The sequence below is a fragment of the Vidua chalybeata genome, chromosome 30 (genome assembly GCF_026979565.1).
Source record: "Vidua chalybeata isolate OUT-0048 chromosome 30, bVidCha1 merged haplotype, whole genome shotgun sequence".
Classification (NCBI taxonomy): Eukaryota; Metazoa; Chordata; class Aves; order Passeriformes; family Viduidae; genus Vidua; species Vidua chalybeata.
In genome coordinates, this window is record NC_071559.1 from 741,418 (window position 1) to 759,689 (window position 18,272).

At 63.8% G+C, this 18,272-nt stretch overlaps 2 protein-coding genes across 2 annotated transcripts; both read right to left on the reverse strand.

Moving 5' to 3' along the window:
• Positions 1–2,790: 2,790 nt before the first annotated feature.
• NEUROD4 (neuronal differentiation 4) lies at positions 2,791–4,072 on the reverse strand. Its single transcript, XM_053967703.1, has one exon. It carries the CDS (start codon positions 4,046–4,048, stop codon positions 3,089–3,091), a length of 960 nt encoding a protein of 319 aa, XP_053823678.1. The 5' UTR covers positions 4,049–4,072; the 3' UTR covers positions 2,791–3,088.
• Positions 4,073–12,694: 8,622 nt separating this feature from the next.
• On the reverse strand, positions 12,695–15,401 carry LOC128801427 (cell surface glycoprotein 1-like). The gene is made up of 4 exons (XM_053967302.1): positions 15,322–15,401; positions 13,542–15,110; positions 13,003–13,096; positions 12,695–12,838 (listed from the first exon to the last, which is right to left on the reverse strand). Exons 1-4 carry the CDS (start codon positions 15,380–15,382, stop codon positions 12,835–12,837), a joined length of 1,728 nt encoding a protein of 575 aa, XP_053823277.1. The 5' UTR covers positions 15,383–15,401; the 3' UTR covers positions 12,695–12,834.
• Between the last annotated feature and the right edge of the window lie 2,871 nt (positions 15,402–18,272).

Below are 18,272 nucleotides of genomic sequence, written 5' to 3' on the forward strand. Positions count from 1 at the left end.
AGCAGTGCCACCCCCCCATCCCGGTGTCCTCTGGGGACACAGGGGGCGCCCCCACCCCCGGGTGCTCCATGCCCCCTCCCCGCACGAGACGGGGGCCAGCTGTGCCCTCACAGCGCGGGCCTGGCACGGCTCCTGCCCTGCTGGCACGGGCTGGGGCTGCTGGAAGGGCGCACACGTGCCCGGGGGAGCTGGCACCGAGTGGGCCTTGGCCACCGGCCAGCGGGAGAGGGGCCGGGGGGGCCGGGGGCACAGCTGGACCCTCGGCCCGGCCGCTGTCCTCAGCCCAGGGCTCCCAGGGCATCGCTGGGGGGTGGGGGGGTCCTGATGCCACCGGGGGGGTGCGAGGGGGTGTGGGGGGGTGCCTGGCACGGAACTGTGGGGGCATGTGGGGCTCACGGGAGTGTCACAGCCCGGGGTTTGTGTCCCAGTCTGGGGTTTGTGTCCCAGCCTGGGGTTTGTGTCACAGCCCCCTTTTTGTGTCACAGCCCGGTGTTGGTGTCACAGCCTGGAGTTTCTGCCCTAGCCCGGGGTTGGTGTCACACCCCACTATTTGTGTCACAGCCCCTGTTTCTGTCCCAGCCCGGGGTTTCTGTCCCAGCCCGGTGTTGGTGTCACACCCCTCTGTTTCTGTCCCTCCGTGCACACGCGGCTGGGTGACACGTCGATGTCACGTGGTGCCCGGAGCGGGGCAGGGTGAGCCCCCTCCCAGGTAAATCCAGTCCAGGTAGGTCCATCCCAGGCAGCTCCATCCCCGCTCGGCGCATCCCCATCCCTGTCCCTAAATCCCTTTTTTTGGGGACGCACGAGGTCCCCCCGCCCCCCGCCCGTTCCCGGCCCGCTTCTCGCTCGGAGCGGTCCCGCAGGGCCCCCCCCGGCCCGGCTGCAGCTGCGGGGGCCCCCGGAGAGCCCCCCGCCCCCTGCCCGAGCCGGGCGCAGCTTGCGGGGCCGAGCGGCGGCGGCTCCCCCGGGCTCCGGCACAGCCGGCGCGGGGCCGGGGGACAGCGGGGCGGGACACGCGGAGCGGGGTCCCCGCGCGAGGGGACGCGGGGGGGACGCGCCCCCAAGGCCGCCAGACGCTGCCGAGAGGTCGGGGCACAGCTGGGGAGGGACGGAGGGACTGCGGGGGGGGAGACGGGGTGAAGTCAGGACGGCCGTGTCCCCTCCGTGGAGCAGTTGGGACAAATCTCAGCTCCCCACATCCCCTCGGTACCCCCAGGGCTGTCCTGTACCCCCGTTTCTGGGACCCCAAATCAGTCCTGGGACCCCAAGACTGTGCTGTGCCCCATTTCCTGATACCCCAAATCCCCCCAGTAGCCCCAGGGCTCCGCTCTGCCCCCGTTCCTGGTACCCCAAATCCCCCCAGTCCCACAGAGCCCAGCTCCAAGGTCAGGGATCCCAGCTGGACCCCAGCACAGGGGGCTCAGATCCTCTGGCAGCCCCCACCTTCACCCCAGCCCCCCCAAAAAGGAGACAACAGCCCCAGGGCGAAGCTGCTTGAAACAAGACCACGACTTTATTTGAGCTAAAAACCCCAAATCTGCTCTCTTTACAAAAGGATAAAACATTTTCAGTACAAAAGGGAAGAAGCCCCAGGACCCGGGGGCTGGGCAGGGACCTCAAATCATCTCCAAATTCCCAACTTTATACAAAACCAGGGAGATTTGGCCAGCCAGGCTCGCAAGGCCAGTGGGGCATCAAAAATAGTTGCCTGGATTTTCTTTGAGAAACAAAATAAAATCGTTGCATAGCATTTAAAAGTTATTGCTCATCTCAAAATGCTCAGAGGATTTGGGAGCTGTTGGCAGGATCCCAAATCTTTGGAATGGCCGTTAAATACGGAGTTAAATATGGAAATATTGGGGTTTATCACCAGCAAAAAAAAAAAAAAAAAAAAAAAAAAAAAAAAAAAAAAAAAAAAAAAAATCAGGTGGTGAGGGAAATAAATTAAATAAATAATAGCTAATAAATAAATAACCCTGGAGCACTAGCACGGTAAAAACCACAAGGTCTCCAAGCAGGGAATTCCCACTACAAGCCTAGAAGGCAGAGGGGGAAAAACCTTGGGCACATCCCAGATTTCCGTGGAAAACGGGAGGAAATAAATTAGGATTCTTCACACACAGTAATTAATAAATAAAGCAGGGAATTAAGACAGGTTTTTGTTGGCGCTCAGGACTCGGAGCAGGGGAAGGGAAGCTGTGAACCAAGGGGAGATGAGGCCCCGGGAGGGAGAGGGGGTTGGTGGCTCCTGTTCCAGTTGGGATTGTGGGAGGGATCAGCGGGATCCCATCCAGACCAGCAGGATCCCAATCCAGACCAGCGGGATCCCAATCCAGACCAGTGGGATCCCAATCCCACTGAAATTCTGGGAAGGATCAAGGGGATCCCATCCAGATCAGTGGGATCCCATGCAGACCAGTGGGATCCCAATCCCATTGGGATTCTGCGAGGGATCACTGGGATCCCATTCGAGGTTCCCAGGTCTGTTGTAGGGCACGGGGGGGTGAGGTTGGGGAGGGGAGCAGTGGAGGGATGGCCACAGGGCCTGGCTGGGCCACCATCATGGGGCAATGGACCACTGTCCCTGGACACTGTCCCCCCATCCCTGGACGCTGTCCCCCCATCCATGATGGCAGAAGGAAAAGGTTCTCCCTGGGGTGAGAATTTTCTGTGCTGGTTTCCCACAAGTGCCCGGCTCATTCTCATCCAGCCGCTGCTGGACTGGGAAATCCATGACCCCACTGGAGCTTGGGGAAGGGACAGTGCTCACCCCAAGGGGCAGGAGGGGCTGTGTCCCCACACCAGGGCAGGGACAGGGAGAGGATGGACAATCCCAGGGCTGGACCTGGTGTCAGGATGGACGTCCTGGAGGCAGAAACACCTTCGGGAGCATCTCTGGGGGACGCAGCAGTGACCACTCAGAGTCCAGAATGGCTCCTGGGGACAGCTGGGACAGCAGCACGGTGACACCGGCCACCTCCAGGGCCACATCCTGTAGAGATACTCAAGGTCCCTCACCCGGCTGTGTCCATTCCGGGGATGGCTCCCCGCCCCACTTCTCCCTGCCCCAAACCCGTGCCCGGCCCCACTACTCGTTGAAGATGGCGCCGAGCTGGGGCCCGGCCACGTGGGGCGGGAAGGACTCGAAGCTGACGTCCAGCGGGATCTCGTAGCGGGGCACGGAGCTCTGGAAGTGGGAGCCATGTCCGTGGCCTCCGGCCAGGCTGACCGAGGGGTAGTGGGCCATGAAGGGGTAGGACTTCTCCAGCTCCGGGGACCCGTCCTGCTTCAGGGAGAAGTTCCCGCTGATGCTCAGGGGCGGTGTCAGGGGCCCCTCGTAGGGGGGCGTGGAGCAGTCAGAGGGGTGGCTCCCGAAGGACGCGTCCACGAGGCTCTTGAAGGCCGGCGGCTTCAGGTGCAGCAGGTGGGACTCCATGGAGCCGTAGGGGGGGCTGGGCAGCCCCTGGTAGCCAAAGGAGTGGCCAGCCAGGGCCGGCTCGCAGGGCTTCTCCTCGTGCTTCTCCACGAAGAGCGGTTGCGGGCCCAGCTGCAGGCAGCCGGCCACCAGGTTGCTGGTGGGCTGCGACAGCCCCTTGCACAGCATCTCCACGAAGCTCTTCCCCTCGGGCGTCTGCCCCGTCTCCAGCACCTCGGACAGGGCCCAGATGTAGTTCCTGGCCAGCCGCAGCGTCTCGATCTTGGAGAGCTTCTGGGTTTTGGAGTAGCAGGGCATGACCCTGCGCAGGTTGTCCAGGGCGTCGTTCAGGCCGTGCATCCTCGTGCGCTCCCGGGCGTTGGCCTTGACCCGCCGCGCCCGGAACCGCTCCAGCCTGGCCTTGGTCATCTTCTTCTTCTTGGGGCCCCTCCTCTTGGGCTTCTCGCCGTCCTCTTCCTCCTCCTCCTCCTCCTCCTCCTCCACGCTGTCATGCTCCTCAGTCAGGGCCGGCACCAGCGTGAAGGAAGCGGTCCTGGTGTCCCCCTCCTTCAGCTCGGCCTTGGCTGCCGGCATTTCCTCCAGCCAAGCCTGGCTGCTGACGAGCTCGGCCATGTCCGAGGGCTTGGAGCAGGTCTGGGGCACCTGCAAGGGAGGGACGGGGACATGGGGACGGATCCCAGAGGGAGAATCCTCAACACGTTGGGAAAATCTCCCTCCAGGCACACCAGCACCTGTGGATTCCTTTTTTCCATCTATTTCCCTCTCAATTTCCAGTGGATTTTATTTGGGAGATGCTGAATTTTGTTTGGGAGATGCCTCTCCCTGAGCTCCAGCAACATTCCCAGAGCTTCCAACCATCCCATTTCGGGGTGACTCCCACTCCTGAATCCCTCCTTGTCACACCCTCCACCCTGACTATCACATTGGGGGTGACAAAAGGAGTCTGGCAATTCCCGGTCAGAGATTTTCCTTCCCCGAGCCCTTGGTGGCAGCCCAGGGTCCCCATTAATCGGCCCCCCCAGATCCCATCACCGCCCCTGGTTCATTCCATAAAGCTTTAGCCCCTAAGCAGCTTTGCTGGAAGTGCTGCCCGAGCCGTTGCTCCCCTTTCCCGAGCATCCCACGCGGAAAATCCCACTCTTAATATGCGTGATGGGGCTCCCAGGCAGGATTAGGGTGTTAATTGCTGTCGTATCCCCAAAGGACCACGCGGCCCCAATTAACTCCTGGCGGAGCACCGGGGGTCTGGCGGAGGATGGGAAATCGAGGGGGGTGAGGGCGAGAAAGGATCGTTTTTGGGGTGAGGGGATGGATCCGGCTGGACCCGATTCCCTCTGGTGGGATGAGGGGATGGCTACATTGAGATCGGCCCCAAAACGCTGCAGATCGGCCCCAAAACCCCCCCCAAGCTGCAGCTGGGGGTCCCTTTCCCCCCATCCTCAGGGATCCTCCCTCTCCTCGCTGCGCCCAGGATCCATCCCAGCGGGAAATCCCCGAGTTTGGGGCTCCCTTCTCGAGGGAAAAGCTCTTTGGAAGTCCCGTTGGGATTTTTAAGGGGATTTTGCTTTCTTTCTACAGAATATTGATTTCAAAATAAAAAAAAAAAAAAAAGAAGAAATTACACAAAGAGGGAATTGCCTGAGGAAATCGCTTCCTTCCCCACCATCCCCTCCATCCCCAGCGAGACCCCGGCCCCGCTGCGCCCGGGGTTCACCGAACCCTCGCTGTGTCCCCCCCCAGCCCCGGGACAGCGGCTCCGTCCCCGACGGGTACCGGGGGCAGCGGCTGTGACCCCATCCCGCCCCTCAAACCGCGCCCGTGCCGGGGTCCCGCCGCTCCGCCGTCGGGGCAGAGCCCCCCGCGCCATCCCGGGGGAACCGGGAGCACCGAGCGGCCACGGAGCCCCGTCGGGGGCATCCCCGAACCGGAGTACCGGGATCCCGGTCCGCCCTTACCTGGGCACCACAGCGAGTCCCCGCTGTCACTTGTGTCACTTGCCCGGGGACATGGCGGGGTCGGCCCCGGGGGCGCGGGCAGCTCCCGCCGAGCGGCACCGGGAGCGCACCGGGAGCGCAGCAGGCACCGGCGGCTCCGCGCTCGGGCGGTTTTGAGAGCTCCGCGCTGCCCGCGGCTCCTGCCCGGCCGCGGGTCCCGCGTGGCTCCTCCCACGGGGGGGAGTGACCGGGCCCGGCTCCTCCCGCGGCCCCACCGGGACCCCGACGGCAGCGCCCGAGCGTCCCGGGGTTGGCAGGGGGGGACACTCCCGGTTATTGGGAATCCCTGGGTAGGGGCTCGGGGACACCCCCGTATCCTGGGAACCCTTGGATGGATCCCTCTGGATGAGCCCCTGAATGGACCCTCATGGATGGAGCCCCTCGATGTCCCCCCTGGATGTCCCCCCCAGTTCACCCAGCCCCAGGACAGCCCCCGGCACTCGGTCCCCCTCCCCCATCCCCCAGGACACGATGTGACAGTGCCACCAGCGCCACAGGCCTGGGGGGTGTCCTCACCCACCGCCCCCCTTTCTGGGCACTGCCCTGGTGACACCGAGGGTGACACCGGCTCCCCCCTTCATTGGGCACTGCCCTGGTGACACCGTGGGTGACACCGTGGGTGGCACCGGCTCCCGCTCGGGTGCTGAGGGTGGGCGCGGGGGCTGCGACCCCCTCGCGGCTGTAATGAGAGAGCGAAGGGGAGTAATTAGCGCTCGGCAGAGCCAGAAGGGGCCCGGCCGGGCTGGGGACAGGCAGGGGAAGGGACCTCGGGGCTCGGCAGCCCCCGGGAAGGGAGAGTAGAGGGCAGAAAAAGACCCCCCACCCCGAAATTCCGGGGGTCCTGGGTCGTTTTGCTTCATCTGGGGACTGGGGGAGCCTCTCGGACCTGGGGCTCCCCCACCTTGGGGCAGGAGCTGGAAGCGGGAGACAGCGATGACACCCCAAAAATCATCCCCGTGACCCCCTCCTCATCCATCCGCTGCCCCCCAAATCCCCGCCAGCCCCGCGGGACCCTTCCCCGCTGCCTGGGAGCGCTGGGAATCCCGGCGGCGGCAGGCCGGGATTACGGGGAATACTAATTAATTCATTAGTCGGCTCCGTGGCTCCCTTCCCGGCGCGCGGCCCGGGCGGCAGGAACAGATTGCGGCCGATAAATCTGCCTGTTGCGGGCCCCCCCTGACAGATGGCTCCAACAGGTCCCGGCACCCGCACAAAGGGGCCGGTGGGCGCCCCGGGGAAGGGGGGACACGGCCCGGGCTCCCCCGGGGCCGCGGGACCCCCGGGGGGTGCGGGGCATTGTCTGCGCCGGCCACGTGCCGCCGCTGGGCCCATTGTGCGGGGGCCCCGCAACTGTTGGGGTTACGGCGGCCGCGGCCCCCCTCGGGAACGCTCGGCAAAGATGTTCCCTTCCCTCATGGCCTTCCCTTCCCTTATCCCCTTCTTCTCCTTCCCTTCTTCTTTCCCTTCCCCTTTCCTTCCTTTATCCCCTTTCCCTTCCCTTATCCCCTTCTCCTTCCTTTCTTCTTCCTTTCCTTCCTTTATCCCCTTCCTTTCTCTTTCCTTTCTTTTTCCCCTTTCCCTTTTCCTTTCCTTCTCCTTCCCCTTTCCCTTCCTTCTTTTATTTTTCCCTTTTCCCTTTCCCTTTCCCCTTCCCCTCCCACCCCCAGGAACGGGCCCAGCCCCCCCAGCCCTACCCGAGTGGGCGCTGGGGGTCCCCGCTGTGGGCAGCAGGGAAGTGCCACCCGTGTCACCCCGTGTCGCCCGTGCCACACGTGCCCAGGGCTGGGGGCCCCAAATCCCCAGCTGTGCCCATGCCACGAAGCTGCCCACCTCCTCCACAGAGCCCTCCCACTCCTGGGAACCCCCACAAGAATGGGGGGATGTCCCCCCCTCCCGCACCCCACTTTCCATCCTCCCCCCGCCCCATTTAACCCTTCCCTCTCTCGGGGGTCCCCCCCACCCCACATCCCCCCCACCCCACATCCCCCCCTCTCCGCATTCCCTGGCACTGGTGACACCCCCAGCCCCAGTGCCCCTCTCTGCCGCGGGGGTTCCGGGCAGTGCGGACCCCCAGGGATGGGCAGTGCCCCCCCAGGGAAGGTGTGGCATGTCCTGAGCTTGTCCCTCCCGAAATATCCCCCACAACGTGACCCTTCCCCAGGGAAACCCCCCTGAAATCATCATCATCATCATCCTCAGCCGCGGGGGACAAGGACGGCTCCACCAGGATTTAGGGGGACGCGGAGCCCTCCCAAGAGTTCCAGAAAACGAAACTCGGGATGCTCCACCTGGATGATGCCTCACGTGGATGCAGCTCCACCCCGGGGACGTTCCAGCTGGAAAGGGGGATGGAGCCACCCCAAAGGCGCGGATTGAGCCGAGTTTGGGGCTGCTGAGAACGAGGAAAGCTCATCCCGGCCCCGGCCCCGTGTCCCCCCCGGCCCGGTGCCCCCGGCGGGGCTGCGGCCTGGAGGGGAGGGCGATTTCCAGAGTAAACACTGGCCGAGGCCCCCGCGGCCCGCCTGGAATTCCTGGGCCCGTGCGGAAGCGCAATTAGCGCGTATTAACGGGGTCTAATTTAATCCCGGCAGCTGCGCCCGGGCCGTCTCATTTGCATAACACTGGGGAATGCAATTAGGGAGAAATGAGGGCTTGGGGGGCCCCGGGCTTGGGGAGGGTGGGGGGCTGCGGCCAGCGCTCGCTGACCCGTGTTTGTCACTTTGAGCGATGGTGGCACCGGCGAGAGGTGGCGCGGGGGCGGCGGGGACAAAGGGACGCTGTCCCCGGGGTCCCCCTCGGCTGAGTTTTGGGGTCTCCAAACCCCAGCCGCGGGGTCCCGGAGGCTCCGGGGGGAATTTCCCCGCCCCGATGGAAATTGTGGAAATGCTGGGGCTGGAGAAGGGACACGTCAGGGGCTGGGGACACTCGGGGGGGACCTCCTGCCCCCCCAAAACCTCCGCGTGTGGGTGACAGAGTGGGGGACACCTGACATGTGCGGGGTGAGCCTCTCGCACGGCCCCTGCCTCAGTTTCCCCTTCCTCAGGTTCCCCTTCCCCATTTTCCTGCTCCAGTTTCCCAGAGCTCGGAAGGAGGGGGAGAAAGGGGCAGGGAAAAAAGAACTTTTTGGAACAGAACCCCCTGGAGAGGGGCTTTTCCTGCCGGGAACCCCCCCAGGAACACCCCCAGAGGGAATTTCTTCCTGCTGGGAACGCGGCTCATGGGGAGTCCTGGGTGGGCTGGGGTGCTTTTGTCACCCCCCGAGGGGAGATGGCAGCGAACAGGGAATCACACATGGAATCTCACAGGGAATCATCCGTGGAATCACAGGGATCTCACACGGAATATCACATGGAATATCACAGGGAATCACTCATGGAATTGCACATGGAATCGCACAGGGAACACATGAAATCAGACCGAGAATTTCACATGGAATCTCATGTGGAATCACAGGGAATTACCCATGGAATCACACAGGAAATTTCACAGGGAATCAGACCGGGAATCACCCAGGGGATCCCACATGGAATCGCACAGGCAGTCACACCGGGAATTGCACATGGAATCTCACGTGGAATTGCACATGGAATCGCACAGGGAATCACATGGAATCAGACTTTAAATCATCCATGGAATGGAATCACAGGGAATCACATGGAATCAGACTGGGAATCACACACTGTATCATCCATGGAATCACAGAGAATCACGAGGAATCAGACCGGGAATCACAGGGAATCACCCACGGAATCACATGGAATCAGACCGGGAATCACCCATGGAATCACATGGAATCAGACCGGGAATCACGCATGGAGCCGCACATGGAGCCGCACGCGAGCGGCTCCCGCATCCCCGGGCCGGAGCTGACCTCTGCTGGCGGGAGTCCTCAGCAGCCGAGTCCCCCCCGGGTGTCCCCCGGTCCGCTCGGGGGGTCCCTGGCGCCCCCACCCCGGCGGCAGGGGGATTTGGGGGAGCCGGGACTTGTCCAGGCTGGGATCCGCGGGCGGGGGGGCTCGAGAGGACCTGGGCGGCCTCTGCCAGGTGGGGCTGGGGTTCAGCACTGCCAGGGGGGATTTGGAGAGTTGGGATTTGGGGTTTGGCACTGCTCTGGGGGCTGGGGGATTTGGAGAATCAAAATTTGGGGTTCAGCACAGCTCTGGGGGGATTTGGAGAGTCGAGATTTGGGGTTCAGAACTGCCCTGGGGGGATTTGGAGAATCAGAATTTGGGTTTGGCACTGCCCTGGGGGTGCTGGGGGGATTTGGGGTCCCAGGACGGGGGGCACAGCCCTGGAGTCACAGGACACTGGGACAGGCCCATCCCGCACCCCTGGGTGCCACCCCAGGGTCCCCCCGCTGCTGTTTGCGGCCACGGCCACCCCTCACACGCCCCGGGGGATCCCGACAGGGGGGTCCCCCCTTCTTGGGACCGGTTCCTCCCGGCTAGGGGGCTCCCGGCGCCTGTCGCGACATTCCCAGGGCATGGAAAAGGTTCCTCCGCAGCCGAGCCACCCCCGGCCGAGCTCGGAGGAGGAGGAGGAGGAGGAGGAGGAGGAGGAGGAGGAGGCGGCGGCGGCCTTGGCACAGGCGGGGGCACTGCTGGCTGGACGGCGACCGCGGGCCCCAGATGTTGAGCTGCGGGCACGGCTTTGCCCGTTTGGCAGCGTCCTCGCCCAGCTGCCGCCCCTGTCCCGCGGCTCCGCAGCCGGGGCTGCCGAACCTCCCCGGAACGGCCCCGGATGTCCCCCGGGGCCCGCGGCGACACCTGGGCCAGCCTGGCCCCGGCCCAGGCGTGGAGCCGCGCCGGCATTCCCGGAGGGAACGGGGGATCCGCGCCAGCTCCGGGGAAAAATCCCTCGGGATGAGCGGCCCCGGCCCCTCCGCGGACACCGGGAGCAGGGGGGGGCTTGGGGGACCTTTTCCAGGGTCAAGGCAGAGATCCCGGGGGACCCCCAGCTCCCCGCGCAGCTCCGTGCAGCGAACGGGGATCTCCCGAGCCTTCCCAGGTAAATCCATTAATTACTCGATGAACAGAAATTCATTAGGATCGGTTCCTCCGAGCACGGCTGCTCCCGAGTGGGGCCCTTGCTCCAGCTCCAGGATCCATGTCCCCGCTGATCCGGGGGTGCTCCCTAGGGGACAGGGGCTGGAGGGGACATCGTGGGGTGCTCCTTGTCCCTGCTCCTTCCGAGGGACCCCCAGAGCCACCCTCAACCCCATCCCTCCATCCCACCCCATCCCGGCCTGCAGACCCAGGAAAAACCTTCCCTGGCCTCGGAGGTGTGGGGTGGGGGCTGCACCCCAGTGCCCCCCGTGCCCCCAGTGCCCCCCACTCCCATTACTGGGGACATCACAGTCTTTCGGGGCCACCGCTCCGGGCAGGACATCCCGGGAGCCAGCAGGAGGTCACGTGTTTGGATGTCACCACCTGGGAGTTGATGACGTCACATTCACGTCACCACCTGGCAGCTGATGATGTCACCTGGATGTCACCACCCTGCTGATCCCAAAACTCTGTGGGGTCCCCGAACGACCCCCCCCCCCCCCGCTCTGTTTTTCTGCTCAGTCCTTTATTTGGGGTCAATTCCTGCTATTTGGGGACAACGTCACACTCGGCCCCATGCCCAGTTGGCCGAAGGTGACATTTTCACACCGGGTGGCCCCACCCGGGTGGGTCTCAGCAGCGGGAGCCTGATCCCAGCCCCGCTGCAACCCCAAATCACGCTCAGTTCCCCCTCGGGGGACAATGACAGCGCCAGGAGCTGTCGGGAACGACTTGTGCCACCTCCCTGGGGACATCCCACTCAGAGCCCGGCTCTGCTCACCGCCAGCTTTTTTCTGGGGAAAAAAAAAAAGAGAAAAAAAACCACCCCAAACCAGCCGGAAAAGAAGATTTTTGTGAAGCTGTGAATTCTCTCACCTGCGCTGGGAGCTCGCACCGAATTCATTTTTCCGCCTCCTCGGTGTCCCTGGGCCGGCTCCCAGCGGGGCTCTGCATCCCCCCACCAGCCTTTCCCTGGGGAAAAACGGCCCAAAAAACCGCCGGGTTTGGGGAAAAAGCTGCCCGGCAGCGGTGGGAGGAGGCGCGGTGAGATGTCAGCCAGAGAGGAGGAGGAGGATGAGGATGAGGATGAGGCAGCTCTTCACACCGGGATGAGGCATTTCCCTGCGCCGGGAGGGGCCGGGTTTGTTCCTAGAGGGGATTTATTGAGGGGAAAATCAGAAATTTCAGGTGTTCCCCCACCCTTGGGGAGCTGAGTGAGTTGGGGGTGAGCAGAGAGTGGAAACAGAGCCACCAGACGCCCTTTACTGGGCTCCCAAACTGGGAACCAGTGGGCACCAGTTCAGCCGCGTGCCCTGGGCCCGTGTGGGGTTTTTGGGGGGAACAACCCCAAGGACTTCCCGGAACCGGGACCGGGCTGATCCCGGGCGGGGCCGGGGTCTCTCGGGAGGGTCCCGCGGCTCTCCAAAGACGCAGAGCTGCTCCCCCCCACCCCCCCCCCGATCTCCCGCTTCCCACGGAGCTGCCACCTCATCGCCATCGCCATGGAAACCGCAGCCCCCCGCCCCCCCCGGGCAGGGCTCTGGCACAGCCGGGGGGTGCCAGAGCTGCCAATCCAACAGCTCGGCCCCCGTGCAGGGGGGGATGGGACCAGCCGTGGCACCGGGGACATCCCCAGGGATTGTCTGGGACCCCCCCCAGGGCTGGCGGTCACCCCCGCAGTGAGGAGAGACGGGAAAGGGACAAGGACAGGAGGTGGTGGATGTGGCAGAGGGGACCAAGCTGTCCCCCGCCACCCCCTGGCCACCCAGGGGTCCCCGTGTGTCACCCCAGTGAGGTGGGGACCCCCGTGGGGACCCCCGAGCTGTCCCTGCCCGTGCTGGAAGAGCCTCGGGAGACAGCGACCCCCCAGCCCCCCTAAGGAGGGCCGGAGCCCAGCTCCGGACTGGGACAGAGAGTCTGGGGACAGGGAAAGGGGGCTGGGGGTTAGGGTCTGCGGCTCTGGGGTTTGCAGGACCCGGAGGCACAGCTGGGCACAGCTGAGCACAGCTGGAGGGGTCCCCGCGTCCCTGCGGAGCAGTGGGAGGGTCTCCGGGATGGATGAGGATGGAAGACGCGGCTGAAGACCCCAAAAACGGGCAGCGGGATGGGATGGGGGGGTGGTCGGTTCATTGTGCTGGACCCCAGGACATCCCCCGGCCCCATTTCCCCCACCCCCGGAAGAGCCGGCAGGACACGACGGGCGGCGTTTGGGATCGGCTTTATTTGGGATGTGCGGGGCGGGCTGGGGGGGGGTCTGGAGCGGGGAAAGCCGCGGGACGAGCCGGGAGCTCAGCGGGGGCAGCGGGATCCATCCCCCGGCCCTGGGGGGAGCGCTCACGGTGCTCACGGCGCTCACCGCTCACCTGGAAAAAGAGAGAACACAGCGGAGCTGAGCCCCGGCCCAGCCCCCCCCATCCCACCTTGGGGACCCCCCCCAGCCGCCCCCCCACCCCCCCAGACGCGGGGAGGGCCCAAAGCCGTTCTGGGGCGCTGACCTCGGGGCACCAGCCCGAGCCCCCGTGCGCACCCGAAGAGGTGGTTGCTCAGGTGGGTCACCAGCCAGTTAATCGCGTCCATCAGATGAGACAGGACCCCCTCGTTCTTCTCGGCTTCCTGCGCCTCTGCGGGGGCAAAACCAGGGGTCTCCAGTGCCCCGAGGGGCTCCTCTCCCCCTCCTCGGGGTCCCCCCCCACCCAAAGCCGTGGCAATGGCACCTGGCACGTCCTGACCCCTCGTGTGATGCCCCGGCGGTGCCACCGTCCCCTGTCCTGGCTCTGTCTGTGCCTCGGGGGGTCTGACCCTCCCATTCCCTCCCCGTCGGAGCCGGGACAGGGATTTGGGATAGTTCCCAACCCTCGGGAACAAACTGACCTGGCAGCACCAACCCCACCTTGGAACAGAGACAGAACCCAAAGATCTGCCCTTCCCTGGGGGTCCAGGGGGTTTGAGGGGGGGGTCCCAAACCAGATCTCTCCTTCCCTGGGGGGTTCAGGGGGTTTTAGGGGGGGCCCCAAACCAGATCTGCCCTTCCCTGGGGGGTTCAGGAGGTTTTGGGGGTTTGCAAACCTTTCAGTTTTTCTGCCAGTTCCACCAGGACATTCGGATCCAAGCTGAGCTCCTCCATCTCCTCAGGGCCCTCTTCGGGATCCTCGGACTTCTCTGGGCTCTCTTCAGACTCCTCCAGGTTTTCTTCAGGATCTTCAGACTCCTCTGGGCTCTCTTCAGAATCCTCGGGCTCTTCAGGGTTTGCTTCAGCATCCTCGGGCTCTTCAGGGCTCTCTTCGGGATCCTCGGATTCCTCTGGGCTCTCTTCAGAATCCTCGGGCTCTTCAGGGTTTGCTTCAGCATCCTCGGGCTCTTCAGGGCTCTCTTCGGGATCCTCAGATTCCTCTGGGCTCTCTTCAGAATCCTCGGGCTCTTCAGGGTTTGCTTCAGCATCCTCGGATTCCTCTGGGCTCTCTTCAGGATCCTCGGATTCCTCTGGGCTCTCTTCAGAATCCTCGGGCTCTTCAGGGTTTGCTTCAGGATCCTCGGGCTCTTCAGGGCTCTCTTCAGGATCCTCAGATTTCTCTGGGCTCTCTTCAGAATCCTCAGGCTCTTCAGGGTTTGCTTCAGGATCCTCGAGCTCTTCAGGGCTCTCTTTGGGATCCTCGGGCTCTTCAGGGCTCTCTTCAGACTCCTCCAGGCTTTCTTCAGGATCCTCGGACTCCTCAGGGTTTGCTTCGGGATCCTCGGGCTCTTCAGGATTTGCTTCGAGATCTTCTGACTCCTCCAGGCTCTCTTCAGGATCTTCGGATTCCTCAGGGCTTGCTTCGGGATCTTCTGACTCCTCAGGACTCTCTTCAGAATCCTCGAGCTCTTCAGGGCTCTCTTTGGGATCCTCGGGCTCTTCAGGGCTCTCTTCAGACTCCTCCAGGCTTTCTTCAGGATCCTCGGACTCCTCAGGGTTTGCTTCGGGATCCTCGGGCTCTTCAGGATTTGCTTCGAGATCTTCTGACTCCTCCAGGCTCTCTTCAGGATCTTCGGATTCCTCAGGGCTTGCTTCGGGATCTTCTGACTCCTCAGGACTCTCTTCAGAATCCTCGGGCTCTTCAGGACTCTCTTTGGGATCCTCGGACTCCTCCAGGCTTTCTTCAGGATTCTCAGAATTCTCCAGGCTCTCTTCAGGATCCTCGGATTCCTCAGGGTTCTCTTTGGGATCCTCAGATTCCTCTGGGCTCTCTTCAGAATCCTCAGGCTCTTCAGGGTTTGCTTCGGGATCCTCGGGCTCTTCAGGGCTCTCTTCGGGATCCTCGGATTCCTCGGGGCTTGCTTCAGGGTCTTCCGACTCCTCCGGGCTCTCTTCAGAATCCTCGGGTTCTGCGGCACTCACTTCGGGATCCTCCAGCTCCTGGGGTTCCTCGTTGGGGTCCAGCAGCCTCAGGGGTTCCTCATCGGGGTCCAGGAGCCCCAGCAGCTCCTGGGGTTCCTCATTGGGGTCCTCCAGCTCCTGGGGTCCCTCATCGGGGTCCAGGAGCCCCAGCAGCTCCTGAGGTTTCTCCTTGGGGTCCTCCAGCTCCTGGGGTCCCTCATCGGGGTCCAGCAGGTTGCCGAGCTCCGTCAGGAGCCCCTCAAAATCCAACTTCTCCACGGGGCCTGCGGGAGGAAGAGGAGAGGTGGCATCGCCCACCTGGGCAGGGGTCGGGAGCCCCAGGACCCCCCCCCAAGTCTGGTGACACTCTGGGCACCCTGACCCCCCTCCCGCACCCACCAGGACCCCCGCAGTGCCACCCGCAGTGCCACCCGCAGTGCCACCCTCAGTACCACCCGCAGTGCCACCCCGGTGCCACCCGTGTCCCCAGCTCACGGGCAGTGGCCAGGCTGCCCACGAGCCCGGCCAGCAGCAGCGCTGCCCAGAGCTTCATCATCGCGGCGGATTTCGGGCACGGATCACAGCCGGGAGAGCGCGGGGATGAGCCAGGACCGGGCTCTGCCCCTTATGAAGGGACTGGGGCAGGGCTCGGGCACGTGTGGGATTTTCCAGGTGTGGGCAGGTGCCTGTGCCAGGCCGGGATTAGCCCGGATTAGCCCCGCAGCCCCCCCGGGCCAGCCCAACCCCAGCCTGGAGCAGTTCCTGACCCCCCCAGAGCTCCGTGGATCCCCCACTCCAGAGCAGCCCGGTGCACCCCAGAGTTCCCCAGGGCACCCCGGTGACCCCACACGCCCTCCCAGCCCCCCCAGCACTGAGTTTGCAGTGAAACTGATGGGAAAAGGACAGGAGGGGACATCTGGGGGACATCTGGGGACATGGAGGGACACGGGGGAAGGGGGTGTGAAGACGACCCAGTCCCAGCCCTGGTGGGGAGTGGGGATATTTGGGGGGAGGTGATGGGAATTGTCCCACTGGAACACCACGGGAGTGTGGCTCCGCTTGGGGAGTTGGGGCAGGGCAGCCCCGTCCCCTTTGGGATGGGGCAGGAGCATCCCTGTCCCCTTTTGGGATGGGATTGGGTTTGGGATTGGGGATGGAACCAGGAATGGAATTGGGGACGGAATTGGGGATGGAATTGGGGATGGATGTGGATGGAATTGGGGCTGGAATTGGGGCTGAAATTGGGGCTGGATGTGGATAGGAACGGGGCTGGATGTGGTGCCAGTGGGGACGGAGAGCACCCCACACCAAAGCCAGCCCCAAATGTAGGACACGGGGCCCTGCTGGCAGCTCCCCCCACTCCTTCCCTGCCCCCCCAGCTGCTCCTGCTCCCCGTGGGAAGCAGCTCCCACGGCTTGGCCACATCCTTCCTCTTGGCTGCCGAGCCGAGGGATGAATCCTGGGTGTTTTCCATCATCCCAGCGCCCGAGGGAGGATTTGTGCCATCTTCCTGCCTGTTCCTCGTGGCTCAGAGAGTCCCGTTCATTCCCGGTGGGAAGAGGAGGGCGAGGAGAGCCTGGCTGTGCCCCGGGCAGGGATTTGGGGCAGCCAGATCCGGGAGGCAGAGCCAGAGCCCCCAGCAGGGGATTGGAATCCTGGATCAGGGAGTTAATCCCCAAACGCCCTCGTGGGGAGGCAGAAACACCTCATGGCAAGAAGAACCTCTTTGTGCTGCTCCAGCACCCAGAAGTTCCCCTTCCCATCTGATTAATTAATCCTAAATGGGCCCAAAATCCCCCTAAAACCCTCCTGGGAAGCACCGCGGGCTCCAAGGTGTCCGTGAAATGTGCTGGAGCTGCTGATCCCTCCGTGGACACCTGGAGGAAGATGTCCCAGCGTGTCCCCAACCCCATCCCTGTCCCAGTCTGGTTCCCAGTGGAATAGGACCGGCCCCGGGTGTCCCAGGGATGGGTGACATCCACCAGGGGTTGGTGACACCCACAAGGGTTGGTGACATCCCCAGGGGTTGGTGACATCCACCAGGGGTTGGGGACATCCACCAGGGGTTGGTGACATCCTCAGGGGTTGGTGACACCCACAAGGGTTGGTGACATCCCCAGGGGTTGGTGACATCCACCAGGGGTTGGTGACACCCACAAGGGGTTGGGGACATACACCAGGGGTTGGTGACATCCTCAGGGGTTGGTGACACCCACAAGGGTTGGTGACATCCCCAGGGGTTGGTGACATCCACCAGGGGTTGGTGACACCCACAAGGGGTTGGGGACATACACCAGGGGTTGGTGACATCCTCAGGGGTTGGTGACACCCACAAGGGTTGGTGACATCCCCAGGGGTTGGTGACACCCACAAGGGGTTGGGGACATACACCAGGGGTTGGTGACATCCTCAGGGGTTGGTGACACCCACAAGGGTTGGTGACATCCCCAGGGGTTGGTGACACCCACAAGGGTTGGTGACATCCCCAGGGGTTGGTGACACCCACAAGGGTTGGTGACATTCCCAGGGGTTGGTGACATCCCCAGGGGTTGGTGACATCCACCAGGGGTTGGTGACATCCATCAGGGGTTGGAGATGTCCCCAGGGGTTGGGGACATCCCCAGGGGTTGGTGACATCCACCAGGGGTTGGTGACATCCACCAGGGGTTGGTGACACCCACAAGGGTTGGTGACATCCCCAGGGGTTGGTGACATCCACCAGGGGTTGGTGACGTCCCCAGGGGTTGGTGACATCCCCAGGGGTTGGTGACACCCACCAGGGGTTGGTGACATCCATCAGGGGTTGGTGACATCCCCAGGGCTTGGGGACATCCCCAGGGGTTGGTGACATCCACCAGGGGTTGGTGACACCCACAAGGGTTGGTGACATCCCCAGGGGTTGGTGACATCCACCAGGGGTTGGTGACGTCCCCAGGGGTTGGTGACATCCCCAGGGGTTGGTGACACCCACCAGGGGTTGGTAACATCCACCAGGGGTTGGTGACATCCCCAGGGGTGGTCCATGAGCTCAGCTCTGCCCACCGAGGCTCTCCCAGAGGTGTCCACAGCCCCCTCCAGGCTCTCCCAACTAATCCCGGCTTTATTTCTGGGCCAAGCCGGGGAACAGGAACGGCACCCGGGATGGGGTTGGCACCGGGAGGTCCCCGGTTTGGGGTCCCACACTGCCCCGGGAGCGAGGTGAATCCCGGAGGAGCTCCAGTGGGATGGAACCGTCCTCCCCAGCATTTGGGGTGCAGCCCCGGGGCCGCAGGGATAATCCTGGAGCAACTCCAGTGGGATGGGACCATCCCCCCCCCCAGATTTTGGGGTGCAGCCCCGGGAGTGGGGTAATCCCAGAGCAGCCCCAGTGGGATGAGACCGTTCCCCCCTGGAATTTGGGGTGCAGCCCCAGGGCCCCGGGGATAATCCAGGATCATCCCAGCCTG